The 18446-nt window shown below is 40.4% G+C and overlaps 1 protein-coding gene across 2 annotated transcripts; it reads left to right on the forward strand.

The window, feature by feature from the left end:
- The first annotated feature begins 4441 nt into the window (after positions 1–4441).
- PRDX4 (peroxiredoxin 4) lies at positions 4442–17091 on the forward strand. 2 transcript variants are annotated; one of them, XM_063126478.1, is made up of 8 exons: positions 4442–4780; positions 7368–7485; positions 9098–9214; positions 9834–9956; positions 12773–12903; positions 14161–14195; positions 16764–16810; positions 16977–17091. In XM_063126478.1, exons 1-8 carry the CDS (start codon positions 4504–4506, stop codon positions 16978–16980), a joined length of 852 nt encoding a protein of 283 aa, XP_062982548.1. In that variant the 5' UTR covers positions 4442–4503; the 3' UTR covers positions 16981–17091. The 2 variants fall into 2 exon arrangements, with proteins under 2 accessions (XP_062982548.1, XP_062982547.1); XM_063126477.1 differs by lacking the exon at positions 16764–16810 and having other exon boundaries at positions 4446–4780.
- The last annotated feature ends 1355 nt before the right edge of the window (positions 17092–18446 follow it).

Consider the following 18446-nt stretch of genomic DNA (forward strand, 5'->3'; position numbering starts at 1 on the left):
TAAATGCTTCTGTGTCAGATTTGTGAAGTATGAAAGTGCCTTTTCTTTCATCATGTACAAGTTTAAATACACGCTCTGGAACAGGAATATTCTAGTGTTTGAAACTATTTCAAAATCTCTCACAACCTACAATTTTTAGAACGTTCTCTCCTTTGTTCAATCAACCCATGTTTGTATTGGTTTAACTAACTGATATTGCCAGTATTGCTTGCAGACAGTATAAATTTACTGTAAAAGCGAAAGCTGCTCAGCAAGCCGAATCGTTATGTGTGTGGAGTTCCTTTTTAGAGGCACTTTGCAGTCCCTGCACATGACTCTACCCACCAGTCTGCCTTATTGAGAGCCAAAACATTTACTCTTCCAATTGGTAATTTTAATCATGTTCATTCTACTGAGCATAACACTTTGGAACCAGATGTTTTTATTCCTTGGCAGGAAAAAAAAATTACATTATAGATTTTCTCTCATACATGATAAACACTGCCATATATTTGTTGAAATGTCCTTTTCAATTTGAAAGCTAAAAAAGTAGCCTCCAATTTCAACACAATATTATTAAATATCTATGAATGCCTCCAAGGAATAGCAGCAAGTGTAGTAATACAGCCCAAATACTAAGTTCTCCATAATATTTTCCACACTTCACACACCAGACATTGAAAATGTTAACTCTTTGTTCTAGAAAATGGGAAACAAAACCTCTATAACCATACTCATTCTAGCTATTCTAAGGCTGCAACTTTGGGCATGTCCAGATGAGTTTTTTATTGTGCAATTACTTTGCATCATTTATGATATTTTACAGGGTACAGATGTCATTATCTTCCCTTTGTAATCCTTGTTTTTTCCTGTCTCTGCTTGAATATTTTTTCTTACCACCAGAAATCCATTAAGAAAGGGAAGAAGGAATAACTGCACCATGTTTTTTTATTGATAGCACTAAGGGATGTCCATCTGGAAGATACAATACTTACTTGAATCAAGTTGTACTGGAGCTAATTTTTATTTATTTTTATTTATTTATTTATTACATTTCTATACCGCCCAATAGCCGGAGCTCTCTGGGCGGTTCACAATGAGACTCACTTCTAAGTCAACATGGTTAGGATCAACATAGAAGTTGTTTTCTATTTCATCCTTAGTGTTATAAGGCCAAAATTACATGTGAATAGACTCAGATGTTGTCCTACAGGTATCTTCTCGCTTGCCCTACTGCCACTTCCTTCACAGTCTCTCCAGGCAGCAGGGCAGTTTGCTCCAGAACTGGTTTTCTCAGCTTCCATGAAACAGAAGGCTTGTCAGTTTCATCAGAGAGCAAAGAAGGCTGGCAATGAAGGAACTCTGTCTCTGTAAAACAGACAAGGCACTCACTTCTATATATATCGAGAACGGGAAAGAGGTTTAAAATGGGGGGGGGAGCTGTTCCCAACTGCATATAGCTCAGCGGGGGGAAATGGTGGATGGAGGACTAAAAATGAGCTACAGATAGAAAGCTTATGTTCATAAGTGATATAAAAATGCAAGAAACTTGTAAAGAAATTGTAAATCCTCTTTCCTACATGCACATCAATGTGTTTATAGATCAAATATAAGCACACTTAAAACTGCATTTTGTCTTTCACACATGTGCACCATGTGGGGGCCCAGAGGCATTTTGGGAAAGGAAAGGAAGATGGCAGGTGGCTGCAAGCCCAAAGTTAAAAATAAATAAATAACATGTTTTAAAAATAAAAAACCAAAATGGGAGGAGTAAGGGAGTTTGGTGAACACCAAGGGAGGTGTTCCTGGATAAATTGGCAGCTGCAGGAACCATGCTGGAGACCTCTGGCCTACCCCATATCATATATCTCAATGAATGGAACAGTCTCCTTTGAGATCCACAAGATTTGTCTCCAATCAAAACTGTTGTTTTTGCTCAAGACTCGTAAATGTGTGATTATTCTAGATGACAATTACAAATAAGGAACTAAGGGATATACCCAAAAACAAGCTTTTGGCAACCCCAAATTATACACCCAAATAGCTATGGCCAGATCTACACGAAGCAGGATATGACACTTTGAAAATAGTTTGAAAACTGTATATGGAGTGTGTCTTGGGCCCCAACAGTTGTCACTACTGTTATAAACTGTTTTAAAGTAGTTGTGTAGATCCTGCCTTGGTCACTGTCCTCTACAAGATGGCATAGAATTAAGTCTGGCGCTGTGTTATTTTGTAAGTAAGAACATAGGAAGAGACATGCTGGATCAGAACAAGGGTCCATCTAGTCTAGCACTCTGTCAGTCATGTCATCCTCATACCAATAATAACCAATGTAGTTCAAAAAAATAAGAAACTGGGGGCATAAGTCCCAAAATAGGCTTTAGAATACTCCAGATCATACATCCACATCTTCAGGAGAGTGGCATCTCTGAAAAGGCATTGAACTGCAGCATCTGGCCCAACACTTTTGTTTTGGTTGCAAGATACTGTCAAGGGCATATACCTATGCCAATAATACCCCAAATAATGTAGAAATGAATAAAGTTGGAAATGTTTGGGTCACCACAAGTCATACACCCTCATCTCTATGAGAGTTTCATCTATATGATATACAATTGTATCTGGCCCAAAGCTTTGTTTGTACAAGACACTGTCTAGACAAGAGCATTTACCCATTTCAATAATAGATAGAATGTGTATAATACAATAAGGAACAGTGGATATGCATAGCTAACTTAAGCTTTGTTTCCTGGCCTCTCTGGTCTCCTCCTCTCCCTGTCCACTGGAATGCCTTTTCTCCTCCTCTGAGGTCTCTTTTCCGACCTTGGAGAGGCAGCCACCATGGTTCTCTCCATGCTGGTCGCGAAGGCGCAGGGTCTGGGGTCGGATCTCTGACTCCTTCAGAGATTGGAATGCTGTCTTCAACCTCAGAGGGTTTTTCTGAGCAATCCTATGGTCCCTTGGATGCTTGCAGGGACCATAGGATTGCTCTCTCCATGGCTAAACAGCATGGCAGTATTTATTTATGTATTTACAGTATTTTTAACCTACTCTTCAACCAAAAAGGCTCCCAGAATGGCTTGCAAATAATAAAAGAAGACATTCCCTGCCCACAGGCTTACAATCCAAAAGATAAAACACTGAAGGAAAAAGGCACAGGAAAGGAAAAGGGGGTCCTGCTTCCCCCACTCATCTCCTTCAATACAGCCTGTTGGAATGGCTGCTGGGGGTGACAGCAGACACAGGACCTGGCATGTTTGACTGCATTCAACTCTGCCCAGTCATTCCAGTAAACTGGCAAAATGGGAAACGTGTCCTTATTAACAGTTTAGCATATATCCTCCATCTAATTATACTTTTTATTATTAATAAACAGTAAACAATAACATAAAGCACTTTCCTTTCTTAAATGCAATACCTGATTAAGGTGTCATTGAAAGAAATTAGATACCCAGCTAATAAGAGGTGAGATCTTTTATTGCTCCCTCTTTATTAAAATACAGGTAAGATCGATTTTGTCATGGTAACATATTCCTGAACGTCCTCGGTGTGGCCATTCCGTTCTAAAAAGCTGCAAGCAAACGGTAATCAGATCAACTTAAGACTTGACATCTGTGACTCTTCCCACGGAAAGATTGGGGGTGAGGTTTTTTAAACTTCCTTCCAAAGGAACACAGAAAAATATGACTACTGTGTGTGTGTGGGGGGTGTTTTTACAGAGGTGCAGGTAAATAATTTTAGATCCTGGACTTCATGGCCTTCAGGGTGGGGCTTTGGATGGCCATTTGTATTACTTCAGCTGTGAAGTACAGGGTTAGCATCTCTTCTTCCAACTTCCATGAGCCATTCCATGCTTTACAACTGCTTCTACATTCCTGATATGATAGAATATGTGACGATGGTGATGATAATTAATCATCCGTATCTGACTGAGCATGTGCAGTTTTACATTTTAAGCTCCCTTAAATCATAGCACCCCCATGAATACAGATCACCTGCCACTATAGCTGGTCCTTTGGCCCCAAGGTCCTACTCCAACCATGGCTGCAGTGTCGTGTCGTGTCGGTTCCGTCATTCAGTTTTGCACCAAGCCTAAGCTCTCTAAAAAGGCGGCTTCTCTTATCCTTTATAGAACTTTTAATGGGGGGGGTTAGGCGGGGGGAGGGAGAATACTTTATCATCTTCGTTGTGTCCCTCCACACAGCAACACTATGCCAAACACTGTTGAGGGAGGGTACAGCCCCATTGGGACACTCGCCAGGGCGCCTCAGCATAAGCCACCCAAAAGGCGTGGAGTGCTGAGAGGAAAAGGGCCGGCGGGCGGGGCCGACACGGCTGTGCGTGCGTGTCTTCGGGAGTGGGATGGTCGTCGGGTCCCGCCCCCAGCAGCAGCAGCGGCAGCAGCCCCGGCTCGGGTGGCCTCTTCCTCCTCCTCCTCCTCCTCTTCCTGCAGGCCTCCTCGCTGCAGTTCGCTTCTTTCCCGAGCTGGGGCCAGGGCGACGTGCGGCTGCTCAGCTGGCCATGGCGGGAGAAAGGTTGCCGCGCGGGCCATCGAACGAACGGGCGGCGGCGGGGAGGAGCGGGCGGCGGTTGGCGCCGGTGTCTGGGCCGTTGGCGGTTGGCCCGCTGGTGCTGCTAGTGTTGGCGGCGGCGATGACCGAAGAGGCGGGAACCGCCGAGGCAGCCCAGGGCTCGGGCGACGAGAAATGCCATTACTACGCAGGGGGCGAGGTGTACCCAGGCGAGGCATCGCGGTTGCCCGGCAAAGACCACTCGCTGCACCTCAGCAAGGCCAAGAGTAGGTGCCTGACAGGCCCGCCGAGCCGTGAGGGAGGGCAGGACCGCGCGGTGAAGGCAGGAGCGGGAGAGGTGCGGGGAGCGGAGGTGGGGGACGGAGAAGAGGCTGCCGTAGCCACCTTCCTGCCTCGGCTCATCCTCGGCGGGGAAGGAAAAGCCCGGGGAGCAGCGAGAGAACCTCCGTGCTGGCTTCTCCCACCCTCTGCCTGTTCGCTGAGTCGGCTTTTCCTCCGGCAGCTGCCATTGTACCAATAAGAAGAATAGTAGTCGTAATAATAATAACCACCGCCAGCCCCCTCACATAACCCAACTCCTCTCCCGCTTACATATTTCTCTTCCCCTTATATATTTCTCCACCCCCCGCCGCCTTCTTGGGCAAGAAAATTCACGAGGGTGGGAAGGTTGGAAAGAGGGATGTAGACATTGCTCTGCGCGGAGAGGGCCGCGGTTGGAGACAATGCTGAGGAGGAGGAGGTGGGGCGGGGGAGGACAGCATTTCGCGACAACTTGGCGTTGATTACGCTACAGAAAAAGGAAGAGGCCCGTGAGCTTTAAAAGACAAATAGATTTATTGTGCACAAGCTTACACCACAAAAATGTGTTTAAGTGGACACATACCTCTTGTTAAGCTGCCCTCCCAGAAAAATTACGGTATTGTGTAGCCAATAAAGTGCTACTTCCTAAAAAAAAATTCACATCAGTTAAAAAGTTTCTACACACCCGACCCCCATAGCAGAATAGAAACGGGTTAAAATGAACAGTAGCACCTCCCTTTTGTTCCAAATATTTGCTTTCCTTTGTGTCTATACAGTTGATAAGAACTTTTAGCAAAGGACACGTCAGACAAAGCCTATTGGCTTAAAGTACAGAGAGAGAGGAGAATCAGACTTACTCTGTCCAGACTAAAAGGAAGACGCTTAATTTTTGAAGCCCCAAAATATCAATCTATAGCATTGTGAAAGCTTAGAAAAGCATTCTGTAGTGATGTTTTAGTACAATGAACTAATCCAGCTTTTTTCTAGAAGTTTCTTGTGTCTCTTATTTGGGAAACTGCAGGATTGAATCATCCTGGCAGATTTTTAGTTTTTACAGACAACTTGCAGGAGCCATGATACAAAGAAGATGGCTTGTTATTCAGTTGCTTAGCTGTCAGAATTAGCAAGCATAGTTCTAGTTTCATGTGCCATCCATTCTTGGGAGTATATATCACCAGATTATAGCCAAAGGGTTTAGATTGTCACTGTAAACCAGTTTCCAGATTCCATTAGCCATTATAAAATCTTTAGAAAATAATTAAAAAGAATATATGTTTAAAAACATTCATACATCTGCCACTGTAAACAGTCTTCATAGATTGATTCAGTATAAACATGTTTCAGTTACTGATCTTTTAAAGCAGCAATCCTAAACTCACGTATAGGAGAGATATATGTATTATTTCAAACTTGGTCTGCATTCACAGTCATACTCTCACAATTGTATTTAATTTCAGTGACATTAAGCACAGATAACTACTCTAGATTACTACATTGCAGAGGTGTCATAAGACTATAAGAAGTGCCATCCTAGATCAGACCAAGGGTCCATCTAGTCCAGCACCCTGTTCACACAGTGGCCAACCAGCCATCAGCCAGAGATGAACAAGCAGGACATGGTGCAACAGCACCCTCCCTCCCATGTTCCTCAGCAACTGGTGCACACAGGCTTACCGCCTCAAATACTGGAGATAGCGCACAACTATCAGGGCTAGTAGCCATTGAAAGCCTTCGCCTCCAGGAATTTATCCAACCCCCTTTTAAAGTCATCCAAATTGATGGCCATCACTACATCTTGTGGTAGTGAGTTCTATAATTTAACTACGCGCTGTGTGAAGAAGCACTTCCTGTTATTTGTCCTGAATCTCCCACCTATCAGCTTAGTGGGATGACCCTGGGTTCTAGTATTTTGAGAGAGGGAGAAAAGTGTCTCCCTATCCACATTCTCAATACCATGCATTCATTTCTACTTAGTGTCTTATCTTGTACCTGTTGTCTGTAGTTTGCTAAACTGGCTTATGGCAGACATGGTTGTGAATCCAGACTTCTGCAGTGCAAACCAAATATAACAGGCTCAACAATCATAAGTAAAATCAGTTAAACACTATATTTTATTTATTTGTAATATTTGTATACTGCTCCACATCCAAAGATTTTATACTATTTAAAGAAGGTTTTATAGAACAATGATTATCCTATGAACTTCCTAACAATGAAAGTTTCATATCCAGATCCTAAATGTTTGAGCTTATATAACTGCCCACATCACCAGCTATAAAGTTATGTTATATGCAGTAGTACACTGGTATATCTTTATTGGTTCACCAATTCCCAAGACCTTGTATGTTGTTGCAGCAAATCATGACACAGTTGTAATACATTTTCCACCACTTGAGTTCTTCCAGGATTGCTACTTTAAAATGAAAATTATACTTTCTTTTTCATTTACTAGAATGGAAATACTCTTTTTTGCTTGATAAAAGAAAAACATTGTGTGTACCTAGATTTTGTGCTTGCACTTAAAAGTTCAAACTATCCTTTTTATTTTTTTAGTTTCTAAACCAGCACCTGATTGGGAAGGAACAGCAGTCATAAATGGAGAATTTAAAGAGCTGAAATTATCAGACTATGAAGGAAAATACCTTGTTTTCTTCTTTTATCCTCTTGACTTGTAAGCAAAATTTTAGCAATACCTAAATATTTCACATGTCATGCAAGTTGATCAAAGGGATTGTAGCAGGTGGTAACTTTTAATAGCATTAATAATATGTATATATAAGTCTCTGAATCTGGGAAAGTGAATTTGGAAAGAGTAATGTCAATCCAATATTCAAAGTAAATTGAAAACACTTTCAGCTCCTTTAGGAAGCGTTGTCTGGGGAGGGCATAGATTACTGAGGATTCCCCCTAAAAGGTCGACCTTGGAAGGGAGAGTCTGAGATCCAACCCCTCTCCCTAGACACCTTGTAGCCAGAGCAGAAAGAACCAGCTGCCCTCCAACATCAGGAAAATCAACCTCAGAGATGGGGTGCTCCAGTGGGCAGGGAGGAGAGCAAACTGGAGAGGCCAGGAAACGAGTTATCCTGAGCCTCTGCCAGCCTCCTACCCTCCCCCTATGAAAGCCTTTGATAGAAGAGCTACAAAGCCTGCCTAGTGAAATATGTAGGGTGGGAGGATGAAGAGGTGAAGATTACCTCCACCACTCCTCCCACCCTGCATTGGGTGATCAGAAGCCTCAGAGTTCGAGGCTTCCAATCAATTGTGCCCTTAGAAAACAATCCTACAGTTCCTAGACAGTGTCTGAGGAGCCACAGGATGCTGAGGATGTCACCTTCCGAGGCCATAGACAGAGCTATGAACTCAGAGGGAGAAATCCAAGTGTGGATACCCCCCACCCCCCTCCAAGCACCACCCAGATGTTGAAGACAGCTCTGTGGCAGCTTTGTCTCCCAGGCTCGAATATGCAAATTCCCTCCTTCCTTTTCATTCCCAACTAACATCTTACTCTTCTGTGGCTCCTAGAGACCACTGGGCATGCTCAGCCTTCATCAGACTGTTTTCTTCTTTTGAACTTAAAAAAACACACACATCTGGGGAGTTTACTTGAGTATACAGAAATCACTACTGTGCCCAAAATTTGCAGAAACCACTATATCATGCATGAGCAGCTCCCTCCTGAGCATCCTCTTACTTGCAAACTGTGAACACCATTTTAAAGATCCAAATTAGCTAGGATCCTAAACAGGAACATTTCTGTTGTGTGTCCCCAGTCCCTAACATTTTCTAGTGAATCCCAACTTGAATTTGTTATGTCATTCTTTCAGTTTTCACACTGCAACAAGGTGAGAATATAATTCACTGATTCCTGAAATGAAAGACAAATAAGATGAGGTAGACCCTGACTATTGCTTGCAGAATGTAAATCACATTTTGTATCTAATGGTATACTCTCAAATACTTGCTATGCCTCCAAATAAGTATTTAGGATGTCTTTTATCAACATCTATGCCAACAAGGTCACAAATATGCTGTCAGGCTGGCACTACAAGGATATTACACAAGCATTGTAGCTTCAAGAAATGTTTAGAGTAGGATGTTATTTTCTCTAACAGAATATAAAGGAGAACAAAATGCAGTGAAACAAAACCTGTATTTATACATTGCAGGAAGTTTAATTGATGAAAAGGTGTGCAGAAAACAGTTCTCTGTATTAGTGATGAAGAAATAAGCTATTTTAGCTCTGAGAATTTTAGAATGTAATTTCTCTCTCTCTTTTAATTAAGCACATTTGTTTGTCCAACGGAGATAAATGCCTTTAGTGACAGAATTGAAGAATTCAGATCAATAGATGCTGAAGTGGTAGCTTGCTCGGTAGACTCGCAGTTCACTCATTTGGCATGGTATGTCCTCTTTCGCCCTCCTTTTGTTTATGCAAATTATTGGTGGCTGGTTTTTGATTTTGTGTGCAAAGTAGAAATCTTTTTAGCAAACTTTGGACTCAGTTTAGTTGGGTATGTATGTGTGCCTATAGGTACACACAGCTATTGCATGAGCACAGCTCACAGGAGGCCTGTAAATGGGTCAAGGAGCTTGATAGCAGGAAATTCTTGCTTGTGGAGCAGTGTGCACAGGAGAGGGTGGGGAAGACCCCAAAGGCTACTGGATCACACCTGTGATATGCACTACCTGACATGCAGACCTAATTATCAGAACAAAAGTTGTAGAATAGAATTAATGCTTATTTACATTTGTGATCTCTTTAATAAACTTGTAATGAATCTGAGGATCTTCGTTATATACAATATTGGTCACTAAAAGAAACCATAGCCAAATGATTTGGGCCAATGTGAGAATCAATATGATCTTTCCTTAAGTTTTTTTCGCTTAATCTGATAGAAATGAAACCAGAATGGTAGTAAAAGCAATTATGTTGATGATACTTAAATTATTGAAAGAAACTTGAGTATTTAAGTATAAAATAATTCTCACTGAACCATTTGGTGATCTTCATTGCAATAGGATTAATACACAACGAAAACAAGGAGGACTTGGACCAGTGAAGATACCACTTCTTTCAGATTTGACACACCAGATTTCAAAGGATTATGGAGTTTATCTAGAGGACCAAGGACATGCTCTTAGGTATAATGTTAACTGTTCTGTTTTCTCCTGTTGATACAAGTGTGATGTAGTTAAGCATTGTTGCAGTGTTTCTCCTGCATGATGCTATATCAAACTTCTGTTATATTCAGCACACAAGATCTTATTTGAAAAAAAGGGTTGCAATATCAAAACCATTAATTTTGCAACAGCAGTTCTTTGGATAGAAGCTGGCTGTGACAAGAGCACAGTCCTTAAATGTTGGGTTAGGTATGCACAGAGCAAGCTGATTGATATTTCTTTTGTTTTTATCTTATATATAAACAAGACTATTAGATAAGTTAGGCTGAGACTCCATGACTCTCCAATCCAATATCAGCATTAATTTCAAAATTTAAAGTTAATTTCAAACACACACACACAAATTGAACTGAGAACTGCTCATTGATTGTTGAATCATAATGGCTGTCATACCCAATTGTCCTCAGTATTTGCATGATCCTTATCATTACCTTGAAGTTGAACCATATTTATTATTATAAACCAAGTGTTACCATTAAATGTGGTAATACTCATGAAATGCAGCCAAATTCTACTTGTGATCTTAAGGTTGCAAAAGATTGTTACAACAGTTGTAAGAAAATTCCATTCTGTGGAACTCCTGTTCCATGTATGTTTACCCGGAGGTAAGCCTCGCTTTGCTCAGTGGAACTTACTCCATGGTAAGTATACTTGAGACTGAAGCCAAAGTTGTAGCTCAGCTCCATTGACTTTGATGGGTTTTAGTCCCAATTCTGGCTGGAATCCTAGGCATAGACAATATGGATGCTTCGACAGTCCAAACCTCATGAAACTAGGATTCAATCTATTCTTCTTCCAAAAGCATCCGCATTTTAACCTACCTTAAACTACAAGGGCAATAAAATGGTCCCTATTTTTGAAAACAGAAAAGGGAAGAAATCTAATCCATCAGAAATAAGGTGGTGTAAACAAGAACAGAAATTGAATTTCAGATGGACTTGAAATTCAGTGTTAGGTGATTAAACAGGGAAACATTTATTATTTAATAAAGCAGAATTGTAGCCGTTACTTAGTAGTATCTTTTATTTTATTATTATCATCATCTTCTGGGGAAGTGGTTGATCTGAGTACTCCCCATCAATAGGCCCATTGTTGAGTCAGGATGGTGGTCATTCCCATGGTTGCCTAAATTGGCAGGTGTCATATCATTGCCTTTAAGATGAATTACATAATCATTGTGAGCCAAATGTTAAAAACATTCTCTTGAATGTTAATTATGAATTAAGTGTGACCAAATCCTATTCAGTGCTGCCAGCTTTTATTTTGTGAACCAAGAGATGAGATTCTCTCAAGCGACAGCTCAGTCTAGGTACCCTTGAATTAACTGGGTTGGGCATTCTGTGTCCATGTGAGTTTCCGCTGAGCGTAGTTCCATTCTTTTCAATGGAACTTGCATACTCCTAAGCAAGTATGCTTGGGGTTGCAACCCAAGTTATAGCTTAGCTCCAACTGAAATCCTAGGAACAGACTACAAAAGAGACTTACCCCCAAATCCAAGAAAAAAGACACAAAACAATATCTACATTTAAACGACTCCAATTTTATTAAAATCTAATCCTGTTGCTAAAGCACCTCCTTTAAGCTGTCTAGAGCTACAAGCCAAGGTGCAGCAGCCTAAGGCAATGGCAGTGCAGAGAAGGCAAAAAACTTCCTCTCCCAAGGCTAATTTGAGTTCAACAGGGGAAAATTCCTTCTCAATTCCAGTTCAGGCAACCAGCAATGCCTACACAGCCAGGTTAAAGCGGGGAGGCCATTTCTTCACTTAGGCCTGACAAGGATTCAATGGAAAGAGGGCTTACCTTGTCAGGTCTATCTGAGGTCTCATTGAAGAAAATTATGTCTGGGCTGAGATAAGCCCCCACCCTCCGCCTTGTCCGAAGTGATGCAGCCCAAACACATATTACCCTGACTAATGAATGGGTCTATGACTCCTTCCTTGCCATTTTTTGTCCCACAATGTTTTTTGTTTGTTGAGTTACGATGGGTTGCCTTGCATGCCAGCAAAGAGAGGACAACAGTAATGGAAATACGAGGCAGTCCTGAACAATGTCCATCACATTGCACTAGACCAATAAGATAATTTTATACAGTACTTAGAAATAAAGTACTAATCTACCAAAAAAAGAAAAGAAAAGAGTATGTACTGAGTGCTACTCGCCAGTGGTTTCTTCTCTTGGGCGTGTCTGCAGTTCTGTGCCTGGTTCCGTGCCTATCAATCCCTTGCCATCTGGATTGCAGGCCAGTAGAAACGCTTAACAGAAATCCAATCTATACTTACCTGGGAGTAAGGCCTAATGAACTCAGGGCCACTTATATCTGAGCCTGCATAGGATCTTGCATACCTCCTGGCAAAGGATGTTGGGTTTTTTATAAGAAGTTGTTTTATGACCTGTGAGGACATCCAGGGGGCAAGAAGAGGGAGGGGGGTTGCAAGGTTCCATTATGACAGAAGAAACCCACCCCACCCCTGGGCATATTTGGATGTGTGGGGCTAAATGCTTTGATTAACCACATACAGTTATATTTTATTAAGAAGTGCCAGGATAATTTCATGAAAGTTTCTGTTCATTTAATTCTGTTACTGTATTTTAAATTTTTGCATTGCTGCCAGGTTTTATTTTTGTTTTTCATTGTTAGTTTATGCTGTAGTTTTAAACTTTTATATTATAGTTGATCATGTTGTATTTTATGGTTTTAAATGTTGTGAACCCCCCAAAGAGTTTTGGTTATTGGGTGGCATAGGAATGAAATAAATATATTTCTTCATGTTTGCTCAGAGGCCTGTTCATTATTGATGACAAGAAAATTCTTCGACAAATAACACTGAATGATCTTCCAGTCGGTAGATCTGTGGATGAAACTCTTCGTCTAGTACAAGCATTCCAATACACTGACAAACATGGAGAAGGTATTTCCACTCTTAAATACTTCGACTGAGAATTATTAGACATGTAAATGTGCTGGGCCTGGAACCTATTTCACTGTAGTTTTTAAGTGATATGGATACAATTTTTTCATTGACTACTCTTAAATCTATGTATTTTGATATTGCTTGCTGTTTTCAATTCAAGAATTACTCTGAATCTCTATAGCAAAAAATGGATTTGCGTTGCTTAATTTAAGAGGACACTTTAAAATGTATTATATTGGGCAGAATTTTGAAGTGCACTTTCTGCTTGCGTGAATTTTACTTTCACTCCAACACATACTGTGTTTCTTCAGAATGGGAGTTGAAGAAAGTTGTACTGGAACCATTGAGTCATGTGATCAAATGTGCACAAGTCGACTTTGAATGTGATCCTGCAGATTAGAGTTTCATTAAATATTTAATTTCCTGCTTAGGAAACAAGAATTTTTCTAGGTAGCAAGTACAAATGTGTATGCAAGTACACATATTTAGTCAAGTGACTGTTGGATCTTAAACAAGCTTGATGAAACCACTAAGGCCACAGCTAGACCTAAGGTTTATCCTGGGATCATCCAGGGTTCGCCCCTGCCTGAGCACTGGATCCCCTGTGTGTCACCTAAGTGAACAGGTTTGACCCCTGGACGATCCAGGGATAAACCTTAGGTCTAGCTATGGCCTCAGTTAAAGCAGCCTTCAATGCTGCAGTAATACCTGGATTGTGACACTAGTTATAAAAGTAGAAGGGTAGCTGAAATGTTCTCAACCTATATCTAAACCCAACTATTGCAGACAACACATGGACTGCATGTTAATAGCAGTGAGGAAACAACTATCTGGATCAGGATTACTTGAGGGAGGGTGGTTTAAACTCCCCCATACAATCAATCCCATCCCCTGGTTTCAGCAGGCAAGGAAGGAAGGTTTAAACCTCTCTATGCTTCTACATTGAGATGTGGGTGGGTGGAGGGAAGTGTGTGTGCATGTATGTATGTATGTGCGGTCCCTATCTCACCACTGGGCTCTGCATGCGGCTTTTGGGGCCAAAAAGGATGCCCACCCTTGGTTTAGGATGAGAACTTTTCTATCACCCCATCATATATACATTTACACATGCAGAAAACTGATGCTTTTCTTGTCTTGGCAATAGATAATTGGCTGCAGTAGGGCTAATCTACAAAACAAGAATAGGAAGGTAGGTGGGGGTTTTCGGGGGGGGGGTTACTACCAGGTTAACATCTCTTTTTATTGCCTTCCCAGTTTGCCCTGCTGGTTGGAAACCAGGCAGTGAAACAGTAAGTTGGGGTTTATATTACAATTCGAAAAATGGCTATTATTTTACTCTCTATTTGAGAAATGTTCTCTTATGTTTTGTGGGGAATGTTACCTGCAGGCCAAAAGCAAGATGAAAGCAATCTGAATGCGATTTGCAAAGTAGATGGCTGCCCTGCATAAAAATGAAAGTTTGCCACAAGACCTCTGTAACATTTCACATGCTTCATGTTTTTCTCTTCACCCTCCACCCTGTTTGAAGTAGTGACATTTAGGGCCTCAGTCAGCCCTGAACTGCTAATTGCCTACATATACTCATTTCTCTAGTACTCTTGAAAGATGCAGCACTAATTCCTCTACCACAAGCAAGTGCTTTAACTTTAATATTAAGAAGACAGTGTGTACAGTTTTGCAGCAACAAGTAATTAATTGAATTATTCAGGACAGAAATTCATCAATAGAATTTCCCTTTCATTTCTTCACCTTGTCTTTATTTCTCTCTGCTTTTCTAGCACGTGTGTTAGTTTCTAAGATTTCACTTAGAAAAAATCTGATTATCAAATCAGATTTTCACTTTGGAGAAAAAAATTAAGACACATTATTTCAAAAAGAAGTTTGCAAATTAGGTCACTGTTCCATGAAGAGCTGGCAGTATAATAGGTCATAAAACCACTATTAATATTAATATGCAACATTTTAGTACGAGTAACCCCCCCAAAAAAAATATTCCCTCAAGTACCAGCATTTTTGTTCTTCTGATAACTCACAACAGTAAATACATGAACGTCACATCTTTATCATTGGGATTCCCAATCTCTGAACACACTCATGCAGAATATCATTTAGTGAGTATTATTTGCCATTTATTTCTACAGCATAGAGACTTCCAGAGTAAAGAAACATGAAAGCAGAGGATATCAATCAGCTTTTTTGCCACTAACTTGATCAGTGCAACCAAGAATATAATGAATGAGCCTGCGTAATGTGATTTTTACATATGACTGCAGATAGGGCACAAAAGAATGCATCCAAACATCAAGACAATCCTACATAACATAGCATAGTTCCATGTTACTGAAAGACATAGGCTAGCATGTTAGGTGCATCTAGGTACTAGCGGGGGCTCTTGTTACGCTGGTAGAGCAGCCACCATATACGTGTGCTCAGCCCAGGAGGGGTGGGTGGAATTCAAAATAGAAAATACAGAAGGTGTAAAAACTGGAGATAGGCCCCCAGAGTCTCTGGAAACACTGGCAATGACCACCAGTCAGAACTATGCCAGCAATGATGCCCATGAACTTCCCACAAACTAAGGCAGCCAATGAATTCACAATGACAAGGTTATATGCTTCTTAAAACATGCTGCTATGTGATCACACAAATGTGATCTTCCCACTACTGCCAGTCCACTGGAATCTTTAAAGGCAGGACTTTGAATCCCCTTGTGTTCCTTATAACCACCATTTTGGAGCAAAAGGAGAGGAAAGAGAGCCTTATAGTGCTTAACCCCAAATTGTTCCCTGGTTATTAGGAGTACTTGATTGACTCAAGTGCTCTGCTGCTCTTCTCCCATTAGGATCACTTCCCCTTTCTTGCTTAGCAATACTATGGTTTACCACAATGTGTGAATTGGTGTAACCATAGTTATTATTAAACAGGAAATTGTTTGTTGGGCAGTGGATGGAGGTGCAAAACTAAGAGTCACAGCGTGCTTCCAGTTATGGTGACATTTGAATCAAACCTATGTTACATTGGTACAGGGCTTTCTTGCTCTGATTTCAGTAGCAGTTTTCTTAATTGCAAGTTAATGTATGGTTCTTAATTTGTCTATATACTATTCTTGAAGCAAATGATTTTCTGTGCTTTCAAAGTTCAACCTCTTTTCCTTCAGGTATGTGCTGTTTCAGTGTTACAGCACATGCAGTATAGCCTAAAACTGAACATTCCGTTTTGGCCAGAACCCAAGCGGCCATGTGTGATATCATGCACACACCCCATTGCTTTTCATACCTTCCGTTCTTTCTACATATCACTATGTCCCACCTGAGAAAGGTATTTGATGTGGTGTGAAAGTGTCTACAGCCAGAAAGGGGGGAAAGTTGACCTGCATTCATTGCAAATATGCTCTGTGCACACATATAAGCCTCTTCGGGGTGAAATTGTACTTCGTAGTATTCTTTTAGACGGCTATGACTAGGACAGTTAAACAGTTGCAGTTTGCTTTAGCCAATAAGTCCCATTTCCTCCAACCTAAAATTACAAGAGCAGCCCTTAATGTGATGTGCATTCAGTTTTTTAATGCATCGTTTGATCATCTTAATTGAGTACATCAGTTGCCAATTGCAATTAGGCTTGAATAGGACTAGATACATTTTTAGAGCTCAACTAATTGTAAAACTATTGCATGAATTTTGTTAGCTGTCTGGTTTTTCCCATTTTGAAAGAAAGGTGAGATAAAATTCTTTAAGGATAAACAAAATTCATGCAAAAGTCAGCAGTGCACTCAAGTATATGTGTGTTAATATACACATTCATACACACACCCCAAAAGTACATTAACATGTGTAGCCATACCTTCTACATGTATTTAGATCAAACCTGAAGATGCTATGAGAATGTGGTGGTCAAGAGAAGAGCTGTAAGTACCCTTGAGAACTTGAGTATAGATATTAATTTAGAGAAATCATTACAGGGTGGGTTTGGCTAATATCTCTCTTTTATCAGTGCAGGCCTTATTTCACTTTAGCATATATAAACATCAGATCTGTTTGGGTTTTGATAGTGGAACTTTTTTTCTTACACAGATAATTCCAGATCCTGCAGGAAAATTGAAGTATTTTGGTAAAGTGAACTGACTGCTTTCTTCTAAACACAGAACACACAACTAAGAAATTGCCAATAAAGTTTTGGTTTTGATAATTTTATGTGTGTTGATTTGTGGTAGAAGCCTACTAACATTTGGTGTGTGTGGTGCATTTTCTCCTTAAGTAAAAAGATGACACAGAGATGGTGAAGCACAATCAAAATATTAGCAAGTAAAGTTATTTTTTACTGACTTAGAAGCCTCATGAGATCTCTGACGCCTTAACCCCTCAAGGAGTTGAATCTAACAAGACATATAGCCTTACTGTATGCATCTTTATTCTAAAGTAAGCACCGCTGAGTTCAATGGATTTAAGTAAATGTGGAAATTACTGTAGCCTTTGTCATAATTCCAGTAGTCTTCAATGTGTTCCTAAATTCATTTTAGTTGCAAGGGCAAAAAATTTAAGAAAATAATCTACTCCAAATTGCTATTCCCCAAGGCACTTAGCCAGTGGCACATCTGCTGATTGCACAACAACATCTGATGCATTTCTCTCTGTCTTACATTGTTTTTCACATTTCTGTACTTTCTAGAAGTACAGTCCAGAGTATACTATTAATTCCCCAAAGCTTGTCATTTTTACTTTTCAATTTTAATAGAATAGTCAATTTCAAGATATAGGAAATTATTCAGCCTGTATTGTGTGATCAGTTTTAACAATTTGGCCTTTCAGTAGTCTACGATCACAGTTTTGAAAGCCATGAGACATAGCAAATAGAAATAAGAATTTTAAGAAAGGTTTGGGCAGAAAGTAGATCAGGGTACACTAGTAAATTACTGGCCAGTTTCTAGTGGACTACTCAGTGCTTGCTGGTTCCCTGGATACTTGCAAAGAATATAGGGTGAGGTGAAGCATGATTTAAAATTTGGAAACTTGATAGTGCATAGAATACTTTTGAAAGGAACAATATATAATAAATGTCACTGATCCTACGCATTTACTTTGGAACAGAACAATTTTTTTAATTGTTAGATGAATTTAGGAGCCTGTTCAACTATTCAGGTTGGCTAACAACCAAAAGTCAATAAATCAAATACCAAACATTAAATTACAATGTCAGATTTATATAATTTCCACAGCTTCTTATTAGAGGACATCCAGTGATATGCAAGTCCTATACACAGTGGAGGCATGACTATGCTTCAAACCTCCACCAGGAGGTGTTACCTTCTCAAGTTTGGAAGTGCTACAGCTGAGGTAGTACCCCAACTAATGAAACTTCAAGATGCAACTAGCATACAGAAAGAAACTTTCATGAAAAGAAAAACAGAAGAAAGGAAAGGAGCTTATTCCCATGATTCTAAGTGGGACCCAAGAGAAACACTGGTTCCAGCCAGGGTAGGTCTGGAAGTGTTCCATTTCCAAAGGAGGAAGTTTCACAGTAAACCTAATGTTCCATTGTGTCCT

This window comes from Elgaria multicarinata, chromosome 5, assembly GCF_023053635.1.
Source record: "Elgaria multicarinata webbii isolate HBS135686 ecotype San Diego chromosome 5, rElgMul1.1.pri, whole genome shotgun sequence".
Classification (NCBI taxonomy): Eukaryota; Metazoa; Chordata; class Lepidosauria; order Squamata; family Anguidae; genus Elgaria; species Elgaria multicarinata.

What these genes read in the sequence shown, in the direction of transcription:
- PRDX4 (XM_063126478.1), top strand. Translation starts at nt 4,504, where the DNA reads ATGGCGGGAGAAAGGTTGCCGCGCGGGCCATCGAACGAACGGGCGGCG. An exon ending in GACCAAGGACATGCTCTTAG is followed by an intron (nt 9,957 to 12,772) that starts GTATAATGTTAA and finishes ATGTTTGCTCAG; the next exon opens with AGGCCTGTTCATTATTGATG. An exon ending in CACTGACAAACATGGAGAAG is followed by an intron (nt 12,904 to 14,160) that starts GTATTTCCACTC and finishes TTGCCTTCCCAG; the next exon opens with TTTGCCCTGCTGGTTGGAAA.